The following is a 12,732-nucleotide window of genomic DNA, read 5'->3' as shown; positions in this document are numbered from 1 at the left end:
GGATTCATTTTGACCGTAGAGCATTGGAGCCTTAGTTCTAGCTAATTTGCATTAAGTTCTCAGGGAGGTTCAATTTTATTTTAGAGACCCATTGATGTTCTTTAAGTGTAGCTTCTGAGTTCTCATCATTTAAGAAAAAAAAAGTGTAACCGATGAAATATTTTCAACCTGACCAAAATGAAAATTTGATGGCCTGTTATTTTTTTAAATACTTTATTGTTGATGGAAATGAGCTAGAATACAATCTGATGTTGAACACAGCAACTGTAATCACAGAAACTTGATTAATAAAAAAATCTAATTGAGTCCCTCCTCCATTTTACCTAAGAATCTTATTTAAATAATGTAAAACTGGGAGGCAGGTGGTAGTGTAGCGGGTTAAGCACAGGTGGCACAGAGAAAGGACCAGTGTGAGGATCCTGGTTCGAGCCCCTGGTGAATGAAGCAGGTCTGCAGGTGTTTATCTTTCTCTCCCCCTCTCTGTCTTCCCTGCTTCTCTCCATGTCTCTCTGTCCTATCCAACAACATGACATAAATAATGACTACAACAATAAAACAACAAGGGCAACAAAAGGGAATAAATAAATATTTTAAAAAAAATGTAAAACTGGGGGACCAGATGGTAGTGCAGCGGGTTAAGAGCACATGGCACAAAGCTCAAGGATCCTGATTTGAGCCCCCCAGCTCCCCACCTGCAGCGGGTGTCGCTTCACATGTGGTGAAGTAGGTCTGCAGGTGTCTATCTTTCTCTCCCCCTCCCTGTCTTCCCCTCCTCTCTTCATTTCTCTGTGTCTTATCCAACAACAACAATAACAGCAATAGCAACAATAACAACAAGGGCAATAACTAGGGCAACAGAATGGGAAAAATGGCCTCCAGGAGCAGTGGACTTATAGTGCAGGCACCGAGCCCCAGCAGTAACCCCGGAGGCAAAACAAACAAACAAATAAATGTAAAACTGGAGCCCTGGAAGTTGAGTCAGTGGATAAAGCATGTGTATCACCACACATAAGGTTCTAAGTGCCATCCTAGTACCACATGGTAGTACCATGGACAGCACAAAGGGAACCCCACGGATGGCAGAGAGATATTTTAATGTCTCTCCCTTCTTCCTCCTGTCTCATTCTCTTTCTCAAAGTGAAACCAAGGAGACAGCTCAGTGTTATCACACATGTTTCTTCCCAGTACCACATCCGTAGGAATAAATGAGCAAACACACAGACAGAGCTAAAACATGGCCCTCTTCTCATTCCCAGGTTGAACCCTTTTTCATCAATCTTGCCTTATTTGATGTAAAGAACAATTGTAAGCTTTCAGCTGACTTCCACGTAGACCTGAACCCCCCTTCTGTGCGGGAAATGCTGTGGAGCACTTCAGCCTACCTGGCCAGTGAAGGGAACCCGAAAAGCGCCTCACCTGAGTCCTTTATTCATGGAATTGCTGAATCTCAGCTACGCTACATAAAGCAGGTAAAGAAGGAACTTTCCGCCTTGGTGACACATTTAGAGTAAGAGACATATGCACCAAATCCTGGTGCATAATGGTGGGAAAGGACTGAAGTTGGAGTTGAGAGTCTTTTATAGACACTTTTCACAGGGAGATGAGAGACTGTACCCATGTGTCAACAGCTGTGCTGCATTGTATTATTCCACCTCCCATTAAGTAAATACTACTACCACGACTGCTACTCCTACTCCTACTGCTACTGCTACTGCTGCTGCTGCTGCTGCTGCTACTACTACTGCTACTACTACTACTACTACTAAGGGGTTGAATAGTGGTCCGCCCAGTTGAACACACATGGGCAAAGACCCAGGTTCGAGCCCCCACTCACCACCTGCTTGAGGAAACTTCATTGAGTGATAAAGCAGGTATTCAGGTCTCTTTCCTCTCTGTTTCTCCCCCCTTCTCTCAATTTCTCTCTGTCTTATCTTTTTTTAAAATTTCTTTATTGGGGAATTAATATTTTACATTCGACAGTAAATACAATAGTTTGTACATGCATAACATTTCTCAGTTTTCCATATAACAATATAACCACCACTAGGTCCTCTGTCATCCTTCTTGGACCTGTATTCCCCACCCCCCACCCTAGAGTCTTTTACTTTGGTGCAGTATTCCAATTCCAGTTCAGGTTCTACTTGTGTTTTCTCTTCTGATCTTGTTTTTCAACTTCTGCCTGAGAGTGAGATCATCCCATTTTCATCCTTCTGTTTCTGACTTATTTCACTTAATATGAATTTTTCAAGGTCCATCCAACATCGGCTGAAAATGGTGAAGTCACCATTTTTTATAGCTGAGTAGTATTACATTGTGTATATAGACCACAACTTGTTCAGCTACTCATCTATTGTTGGACACCTGGTTTGCTTCCAGCTTTTGGCTATTACAAATTGTGCTGCTAAGAACATATATGTACATAGATCTTTTTGGATGTCTCTGTCTTATCTAATAAGAAAGGAAGATTTAAAAAAAAAAGGAAAACGGCCACTGGGAACCCTGGATTCATCGTGCAACATGGAGTCTTAGCAATAACCCTGGTGGGAACTAAAAGAAAAATAATAAATAAATAAATAAATAAATAAGGTAAATATCCTTGGGTTATGTCATAGTTTCAGGCCAGTGTTTTTAAGAGCCTTCTGTTTCTCCTAAGTTCTCTGTGGAGGGTTTTTGTGGGGGGTTGGGGGCGGGGGATTGTTTTGTTTTGTTTTTGACAACTTTGAGGGAAAAAGTGTTATCAGCGAATGTACTGTCAATAATTGGCTAGTGGAATTGGTAAAGACACATTTTCAGAGAGACTGATTGGGTAAAGGAAATATTTTGTGAGATGGAACACAAAAATACACAAACACACTTTGAACATACCTTCCCCCCTTTTGTTTTTGTTTGATTTTTGTTCTTGTTGTTCTGTTTTTAATGGAGACAGAAATTGAAAAGAGAGGGGGAGGTAGAGAGGTAAAGAGGAAGAGAGACACCTGTAGCACTGCTTAGATGCTTGCCAAGCACCCCCCTGTTGGTGGGGATTGGGGACTTGAACTTGGGCTCTTTGAATAGCAGCGTGTAGGCTCTACTGGGTACACCATCATCCAGTCCTTGTACATACTTCTGAGCAAGGTAGGGGGTGCCTCAGAGACTTGGGTATTTGAAGGAACGACTGCCCCTCCTTTAACACTCCCTCCCTTGCTTTCTAGCACCATGGTGAGTAGGTAGTTGGAATGGAGCATAAAGAACCCTTTATACAGGGGTTTCTGGTTGGAAGTGACGGGAAGGGGCTGCTTGTGCTCCAGCTGTAATACTACTCTGTCCCATCCTGTCTGGTGCAAAGAGCTCCCTTCAGAAAGAGCCTGACAGCTCCCTGGCACTTTGACCTCTCACCAGGATGGAGGCCATAAGGTTAGGTGGGGTAGAATTGACGGTCTGTCCTCTGGACATTTGCTGCTGAATAGAAACTCAAATGCAGTTTGGAGTTAAAGTGGCAAGTGGCTTAAGAACAAAGATGTCTTTTTCCCTTGAAATAAAAATAGCGTTCCATTTATTCTGATTAGAAAGATTAAGTACAGTATCTTGTAGAAAATTCAGACAGTACAGAAAGCTGAAGAACAACAAGCCTCTGGTCCCCACCTGTCGGGAGAAAGTTTCATAAGTGGTGAATCAATGCTGCAGGTGTCTCTCTTTCACCCTCTCCCATCTCCCATTTCCATCTCCCTCTTTCTTTCCTTCTTTCTATTTTTCCCTTTACCTTTTTAAGTTCTCTCTTGTCGTTATCAAAACTAAATACATAAAACAGGTCTTTAAGAAAAGCTAAAGATGAGGGGCCAGGTGGTGGCACACCTTGGTGGCTAAAAGCATTAAGATATAAAGAAAAACAATTTGTTTAATAATATAATAATGACTTTTTAGAAATATTAAATCACTGTAATCTTAGACCACAGACCAGAAGCAACTAGCTGTGGCAAGATATTAAATAGAGCTATATTAAAATAGCATTAAATATCATAAATCATGGTGAGGTCTTGTATGATACAGAAAATCCAGGGAGCTGGGCAGTAGCGCAGCGGGTTAAGTGCACATGGTGCCAAGAGCAAGGACCGGCATAAGGATCCCGGTTTGAACCCCCAGCTCCCCACCTGCAGGGGGTTGCTTCACAGGCAGTGAAATAGGTCTGCAGGTGTCTTATCTTTCTCTCCTCCTCTTTGTCTTCCCCATCTCTCTCGATTTCTCTCTGTCCTATCCGAAAACAATGACAGCAATAACAACAACAATAAACAATAAGGGCAACAAAAGAGGAAAAATAGCCTCCAGGAGCAGTGGTTTCCTAGTGCAGGCACTGAGTCCCAGCAACAACCTGGAGGCAAACAAAAAAAAAAAAAAAGGAAAAAAAGAAAGAAGAAAATCCTAACAATGGGATTTTCAAGGTCAACCAAATGCCTTCTTAACCACTAAGATGTAGGAACCCTCTCTATTCTCTATAAAACCCATTATTTCTCCCAGTCCTGGAACCTCTGGGGCATAGCTCATTTTCCTGCATGCTTCTCTCTCGACCCATACCAATTGATACTGCATCTGTTGATCTAAACCTAAGCAGTGCATCCAGTACCACCTCAACATGTTTCACTTCGGATTAAGAAATATTTTGATGACTGCCAGTTCACCAATGAGGAACCCATAGTGAGGGGAGGTTGAGTGAGCAGCCCGCCACTGCATACCAACTGCGGGGAAAGCTGGATTTGAACCTGGGTCTGCTTGAAAGAACTCACTCAATCGTCTTTTATTATTATTATTTTTTAAATATTTATTTACTTGCCACCAGGATTTCATTGGGGCTCCGTGCCTGCGTGACAGATCCATTACTTCCGGTGGCCATTTTTTTCCTTTTTAATTTGATAGGTCAGAGAGAAATTGAGATGGGAGGGAGAGAGACAGAAAGGGAGACAGCCGCAGCACTGTTGCACTGTTTGTGAAGCTTGTTGCCTCCAGGGACCAAGATTGTAAGACAGCAGGGCCGCACCACCTCCACACAGTCCCCACCACCAGAGTTTTGAGCAACCCAGCATCTCACAGAAGCCCACTCACCCTCTCTGGGAGTCTGGACCAAAACTCTCCATCTTAATCACCATGTGTTTAAGCACTGAAGTCTGTACCCCAGTGGTAGCAGAGGTAGTCTGGAAAGTGATGTGGGGCCAGTAGAGAGGTGCTTGTGAGGTGCACTTTAGGTGATGCATTCAAACCAGGTACCAGTGCACATGCCTTCCCTTAACCCAGACAAGTTTAGGAAAGTGCTTTTGTTCTCAGGGCCAAGTGGCAATGCACCTGGTTGAGTGCACACATTACAGTTCACAGGGGCACAGCTTCAAGTACCTGGTCCCCACCTACAAGAAGGAAGCTTCATGAGCATTGGAGCAGTGTTGGATGTCTCCCTTTATATTTCTCTTTCTAGCTCCCCTTCCCCCACTCAATTTCTCTCTGTTCTATCAAATAAGTAAACGAAAATTTAAAAAGCTACTATTCTCAACATACCCATTTTTTTCCTGAACTCCAGTATTACTTTACTGTAGAGCATGCTGATTTATAGGGATGTTAACATGAGGGTAGATTTGAACACTCTCCAAAGATAGGTCTGAATACATTTCAACCATCATCACCTTATTCCACCATAGGGACTTCTGTCTCCCAGCCTCCCCTTTAGTGCTCCTTCATCCCACCTTTGAGACCATAGATGAACTGCTGAGACTTAGAGAGGGTGTGGCTTATCTAAGTGGTAGAGGCAGAATTTGAACCCAGGAAATTTGACTACCTTTATTCCATGCTTTTTGGTTGGGAATTGGAAACTGAGCCGTCTATTATCCAGGCTCCTTAGGAACCATTGGCTTTTGGGGAAGTGTTCAGTATCTTATTATACAAGTTTCTTCTTACTTTTAAAAATATATTTTGTTTAACTTAGTTTAATGAGACAGAGCGATACAGAGAAAATGGTACAGAGAGACCAGAGTATTACTCAACTCTGACTTACAGGGGTGTGGGGGAACCTGGGACCGCAGAGCCTTAGGCATGAACATCTTTTTATATAATCATTATGTTGTCTTCTCTTCCCACAAGCTCACTCTTCTGTCCTGTGTACCTCAGAGGCTTCTAACGGGAACAAATGAAATAATGTGATTGAAATGCTCTGGAAACTGGGAATTACTGTAGTAATTCCACTTGGTAATAACCCAAGTAGAAAAATAAAACTTGGTGGATTCTTCGACTTGAATTTGCATAGGGCTTCCTGAAACAACAGATACAAGCAACTAACAGGCTGTTTGGAAGCACTTACATTTGGAAGGAGCTGAACTGGACAGGGAATTATAACATGATTGTTCCATATGCATGCAGAGAAAGCTTACGTAATTCTGGTCCTATCTAAGTTAGAACTCTCAGTAAAGCACAGGCACAAATGCAGTTTGGGATTCTCTGTTCCCTCCCTTTCTTTGTATTGAAACACCAGAGCTTGTTCACAGCAACAAAGGTGTGGTTTTTTAAAAATTTTATTTATAAAATGGAAATATTGACAAGACTATAGGATAAGAGGGGTGCATTTTCACACAATACACACCCCCCGAGTTCCTCTCCCTTGAGAGCTTTCCTATTATTTATCCCTCTGGGAGTATGGACCCAGGGTCATTGTGGGGTGCAGAAGGTAGGAGGTCTGGCTTCTAAGATTGCTTCCTCGCTGAACATGGACATTGACAGGTCAATCCATACTCTCAGCCTGTCTCTCTCTTTCCCTAGTGGAGCAAGGATCTGAGGAGGAGGGGCTCCAAGACAGACACATGGTGGGGTCCTCTGCCCAAGGAAGTCAGATTGGCATCATAGTATCATCTAGAACCTGGTGGCTGAAAAAGAGTTAAGATAGAAAGCCAAACAAATTGTTGACTAATCATGAACCTAACAGCAAGAATATTTCAGATGAAGATTTGGGGTCTTCATTTTGGAGAAAGCTAGTAGGTGTATTTTAGGAATATTCCAAGGGGCTCATGACTTTACTAGTTTTTGCCTGCGCCTGACATCTAATATGTAAGTAGACCCAGGTTATTGTCTGGGGAGATGGTACCATAGTTGGAAAAAGGGATTTTTTTTTAAAGCCCTTACCTATTTTTTTTTTAAGTCAGAGCACTGTTCAGCTCTGGCTTATGGTGGTGGGGAGGACTGAACCTGGGACTTTGGAGCCTTAGGCATGAAAGTCTTTTTGCATAACCATTATGCTATCAACCCCTGCCTGGGATTTATATGTATATATATGGCAAGTTAGGCTTTTTTGAAATACATCTTTTAAAAATATTTATTTATTCCCTTTTGTTGCCCTTGTTATTTCATTGTTGTAGTTATTATTATTGTTGTTATTCATGTCATCATTGTTGGATAGGACAGAGAGAAATGGAGCGGGGGGGACTGACCTGCTTCACCTCTTGTGAAGAGACTCCCCTACAGGTTGCTGGGGGCGCTTGAACTGGGATCCTTACGCAGGTCCGTCCCCCTGAAATGCATTTTTTTATAAAGTGTATGGCCACAAAGTCATCTTTATTTGACTTGAAGAAAAGTCATGCTTTTCTGAATTCTCAGTTGTGGAAACTTGAGTGATAACAGGAGTAGACAAGCGACCTGAGGAGATTGTTCTCTACAGTGCTCACACATAATCAATCTTTGAGAATGCTCACAGTTTAGGAAAAACACTTTTTTGTTTTTTTAATATTTATTTATTTATTTTACCTTTTTGTTGCCATTTTTATTGTTGTTGTAGTCATTATTGTTGTTACTGATGTCATCGTTGTTAGATAGGACAGAGACAGAGAGGAGGGGAAGACAGAGAGGTGGAGAGAAAGATAAGACACCTGCAGACCTGCTTCACTGCTTGTAAAGCTTTCCTCCTGCAGGAGGGGACCAGGGGCTTGAACCCGTCCTTGAGCATTGTAACATGTGCACTCTACCAGGTGCGCCACCACCTGGCCCTGGTCTCCACTTTTGAAAAAAATATATTTTTTGATATTTATTTATTTATTCCCTTTTATTGCCCTTGTTTTATTGTTGTAGTTATTATTGTTGTTATTGATGACATCGTTGTTGGATAGGACAGAGAGAAATGGAGAGAGGAGGGGAAGACAGAGAGGGAGAGAGAAAGACAGACATCTGCAGACCTGCTTCACCACATGTGAAACGACTCCTCTGCAGGTGGGGAGCCGGGGGCTCGAACTGGGAAAATACTGTTTTGATGAACTCAAGTGGAAATGCAGGCAGGGGAGTTTATGTTATATACTTTTTTTCTTGAGCTAAAAGTGACTTTTCAAATGTAAGTTTCCGTGTATGGCCATGTAAGTCTACATTGGTAAACAGTACACCAAGATTTGGATTGATGATTACAGCTCACTTGGATTTGGCGCTGCTTCCCATGTGCTTAACCCAGGTTCAAGTTCGGTCCTCACTGCATTGAAGGAAACCAGTATTGTGGTGTTCTCTCTCTCTCTCCCCCCCTTTCTTGTCTCTATTTAGAAAACAAAAAACACTGTGATTACCACCAAAAAGCTCTTTTTCACCTCTCTCCATCAATGAACCCTCTACACGTTTTTTTTAATGCATCCTTCTAAAACCTCCAATATGTTTTCTATATCTCATCGTTGTTCTGTTTTGTTTCTCTATGTTTCACACCTAGTGTTTGTTTTCTAACTTAATTCACTTTTCATAATACCCTCAAGGTCTATCCATGCTATCACAAATGGCAAGGTTTTGTATTTTTATGGCTGAATAGGAGGTCCTTGGGTATATGTGTATACTTGTGACTTTTATCTCCATGGAATTTGTTTTTTTGCTCTAAGCTACCATCATTTTTTATAATATGGTATACTCTTTTTAAATTTTATTTATTTTATTTTAATGAGACACACACACACACACACACACACACACACACACACACACACAGAGACAGAGACACCAGGACACTGCTAAGCTCTAGCTTATGGTGGTTCTGGGGATTGAACCTGGGACCTCAAACACTCAGGCATGAAGATCATTTGCAGAACTACTACACTGTCTCTCCAGTCCACTATCATCAGTTTTAATTCATTAAATATGTGAGTTGATCTGGAGTTATACGCAACTACATTTAAAAATGCATATCAAATTCCACATGAGAAACACAGCCTGTTTTAGAACTCACCAACTAAGCCAAGCAGTATTCTTTAGGTCTAAGGATGCACCTGCCAAACCCAGTCAGACACAAGGGGCAAATAGCAATGTTGACACCCACACATTCCTTGTGCAGCTGGGGACAAGCCAGAAAGTCACTAATGAAAGCAACATTGAGAACTTTAAAAACAGTGTGACATGAAAGGTTCCAGCACTAAGCTTGTGGTTGAAGATGAGCTTTCTGGGCTGGGCTGGGGAGAGAGCGTCATGGTTACGCAAACTGACTTTTCGTGCCTGAGGAGGCTTTGAGTTGCCAGGTTAATGGCCTGCACCACCATAGCCAGGACCGGGCAGTACTCTGGTAAAGTAAATAAAAGAATCTGCGCAAAACAGCCTACAGAGACCACTGAGTATATCACAGTATGTACTAAAAATATCTCAACAGTCTAATGGAGGTCATTTCTTTGCAGGGAATTTTCTCCGTGACGAATCCACACCCTGAAATTTTTCTGGTTGCCAGGATTGAGAAAGTTCTCCAGGGAAACATCACACATTGTGCAGAGCCGTACATCAAAACGTCAGACCCCGCAAAGGTATTTCCAGCAAGTGCTTGGAAATGGTTTAGCTTGGTGTTCCATTGGCCTTTTCCTGAGTTCTCTTTCTTTTTTTTTAATTATTATTTTTTTTCTTGATTTAATAATGATTGACAAGATTGTGAGATAAGAAGGGTGCAATTCCGGGGTCCGGGTGGTGGCCCACCTGGTTGAGCGACATATTACAGTGTGAAAGGACCCGAGTTCAAGTCCCTGGCCCCCACCTGCAGGGGGAAAGCTTTGCAAGTAGTGAAGCAGGGCGGCAGGTGTCTCTCTGTCTATCTCCTCCTTTCCTCTTGATTTCTGGCTGTTTCTATCCAATAAATAAAGATAATTAAAAATAAATAAATAGAAGAAAAAAAAGAAGTGTGCAATTCCATACAATCCCCACCACCCTTCATTGGAAGTTTCCCTCTTCTTTATCCCTCTGGAAGTTTTTTTAAAATAGGTTTTTATTTATTAGATAGAGACAGAGAAATCAAGAGAGAAGAGGAAGGTAGAGAAAGAGAGACACCTGCAGCACTGTTTCATTGCTCATGAATCTTCCCCACTGCAGGTGGGGACTGGGGGTCGAACCTGGGTCCTTAAGCATTGTAGTCTGTATGCTCTGGCAGATGTGCCACCACAGGCCCCTTTATTGAGTTTTTGACAAAAGCACTGTTCAGCTCTGGCTGTTGCTGGTGCCGAGGGATTGAGCCTGAGTTCTCTGGAAACATGAGGTCTATGCTGTATTACTGGGCTATCTCCCCAACCTTTTCTGATAGTTTTATGTGATTTTTGTTAGTGCTCACCTGGGGGATAAAACTGGTGTGTTCTGAAAATAGTGTATGTAAAAAAGCATGCATGCAAAAAGCTTTTAATATGACTTATTTTTTTCCACATCTATGCTAGTTTTATGACAGTCTGATTTCTGCTTGCTTGTGAAAAGAAGGACTAGAGAGAGTTTTGGGTAACTTTTGTTCATTGATACCTTATCAGTTGCGATAGGCACTCCTTTTTTCCCCCAATCTTTCCACAAGGTATTCTTTTCTTTTTTTTAATTTTTATTTATAAAAAGGAAACACTGACAAAACCATGGGATAAGAGGGGTACAATTCCCACACCAGAACTCCATATCCCATCCCCTCTTCTGATAGCTTTCCTATTCATTTAAAAAATATTTATTTATTTATTCCCTTTTGTTGCCCTTGTTGTTTTATTATTGTAGTTATTATTGTTGTTGTTATTGATGTCATCGTTGTTAGATAGGACAGAGAAATGGAGAGAGGAGGGGAAGACAGAGAGGGTAGAGAAAGATAGACAACTGTAGACCTGCTTCACCGCCTGTAAAGCGACTCCCCTGCAGGTGGGGAGCCAGGAGCTCGAACTGGGATCCTTACGCCAGTCCTTGTGCTTTGCACCACCTGTGCTAAACCCACGGTACTACCGTCCAACTCCCAGCTTTCATATTCTTTAACCCTCTGGGACTCCTTTTTTTTTTTTTAATGCCCAGGCATATACATGGCCTTACATGTATACATGACCTTTCATAGCTCAGTCGGTAGAGCATGAGACTTAATCTCAGGGTCGTGGGTTCTTGCCCCACGTTGGGCACCATTTGTTGTAAGTTAACTTTAAAAAGGGTTTTGGGTTTGGTGCTGCTGCGGCATGTAAAAGGATTCACAGTGGGAGCTGAGAATTGGTTTAAACAATACAAGGTTTATTAGGGTGAAACAGGTAAAAGGCAAAATAAGCAATTATCGTCAAGTGTTAAGAGTATGCTAGTTCCATAAAGTCTGAGTATATTTACCAAAAGTTTAGTCCCATAAGATCAACAATTATCAGCTCTGGTAAAGGTTGCTCCTGGCTGTAGAGGGGTCTAAAAGTTTACCGGCTCACAGAGTCACACATGTTCAGTTTCCAGGAGACGTAGCCATGGTGGATGGATGCCTGGAGCACCTCCACTGAGATGCTTCTGACCAGGAGAAGCAGCAGCAGCCAAACAGCAAGAGAGCGTCTTCTGGCTGGTTGTACCTTTAAGCCTATTCAGCCTACCCACAATGCTTTGTACACCAGCACAGACTGGATTCGCCCATGGTTCACCATGTGCCACTTATCCAGATCACTGCATACTCTATCACCAAGGCTGCACTCTGTCGGAACTTCCGTCCATGGTTGCCGGTACACTGCGTCACCACACCCAGGCATATACATGGCCTTACATGTATACATGACCTTACATGTCAGAGCTGGGAAGTTATAGATGATCCATTTCTTTAGTTCTTATATGCTTCCCAGACTTGATATAATTCCTGTGATGAAAAGAGAGAAGGCAGACAACGTACCAGCAGTGAACTGATGAAGCAAAAGGAATTCCATTTGGAGTGTCCTCTTTGATTCTGAGATTTCTGTTCATCCTGTTTTTTTTTTTTTATTCATCTTCATTTTTTTTTCTTTTTAACCCAGGTACTGCTCAGTTCTGGTTTATGATGGTGGCAGGAATTGAACTTGGACATTTGGTGCCACAGGCATGAGGTTTTGTTGCTTAGAAGTGGTCCTCCTGCTGGTGGGAGTGAGGGGTTTGAACCCAGGCTCTTGTACAGTGTAACATGTGCGCTCAACTAAGTGCACCACCATCTGCCCCCTCCAGCCCTATTACGAACTTTTTTTTTTTGTACCAGGATAATCACTGGGGCTCCATGGCTGTATTACTCCTCTGTTACTCTGCTTCCAGTATTAATCTCACCTCAACCCCATACAGACAAAGAGGGATGGAGGGAGGGAGAGAGAGAGAGTGAGAGAGAGAGAGAGAGAGAGAGAGAGAGAGAGAGAGAGAAAGAAAGGAAGAAAGAGAGAGAGAGAGAATGTATGTGTGTGTGTGTGTGTGTGTGTGTGTGTGTATGAGTGAGAATGAGACCACACAGCACCGCAGCTTCATTCAATGTCTTGGGATCTGGGCTCAAACCTGCGTCTCACGCAGAGTAAAGCAGCTCTTTTTCTT

The 12,732-nt window shown here is 42.3% G+C and overlaps 1 protein-coding gene across 4 annotated transcripts in view; it reads left to right on the top strand.

Moving 5' to 3' along the window:
• Positions 1 to 12,732, top strand: part of DOCK11 (dedicator of cytokinesis 11) — a 328,799-nt gene that overhangs the window by 135,930 nt on the left and 180,137 nt on the right. For all 4 annotated transcript variants that reach the window (XM_060182487.1, XM_060182486.1, XM_007530393.3 and 1 more), the window contains exons 12-13: positions 1,257 to 1,469; positions 9,630 to 9,752. In XM_060182487.1, the coding sequence (XP_060038470.1) occupies positions 1,257 to 1,469; positions 9,630 to 9,752 (336 nt within the window). The remainder of the gene's footprint in view (positions 1 to 1,256; positions 1,470 to 9,629; positions 9,753 to 12,732) is intronic.

This window comes from Erinaceus europaeus, chromosome X (genome assembly GCF_950295315.1).
Source record: "Erinaceus europaeus chromosome X, mEriEur2.1, whole genome shotgun sequence".
NCBI lineage: Eukaryota > Metazoa > Chordata > Mammalia > Eulipotyphla > Erinaceidae > Erinaceus > Erinaceus europaeus.
This window is presented reverse-complemented; position numbering and strand designations above follow the sequence as displayed.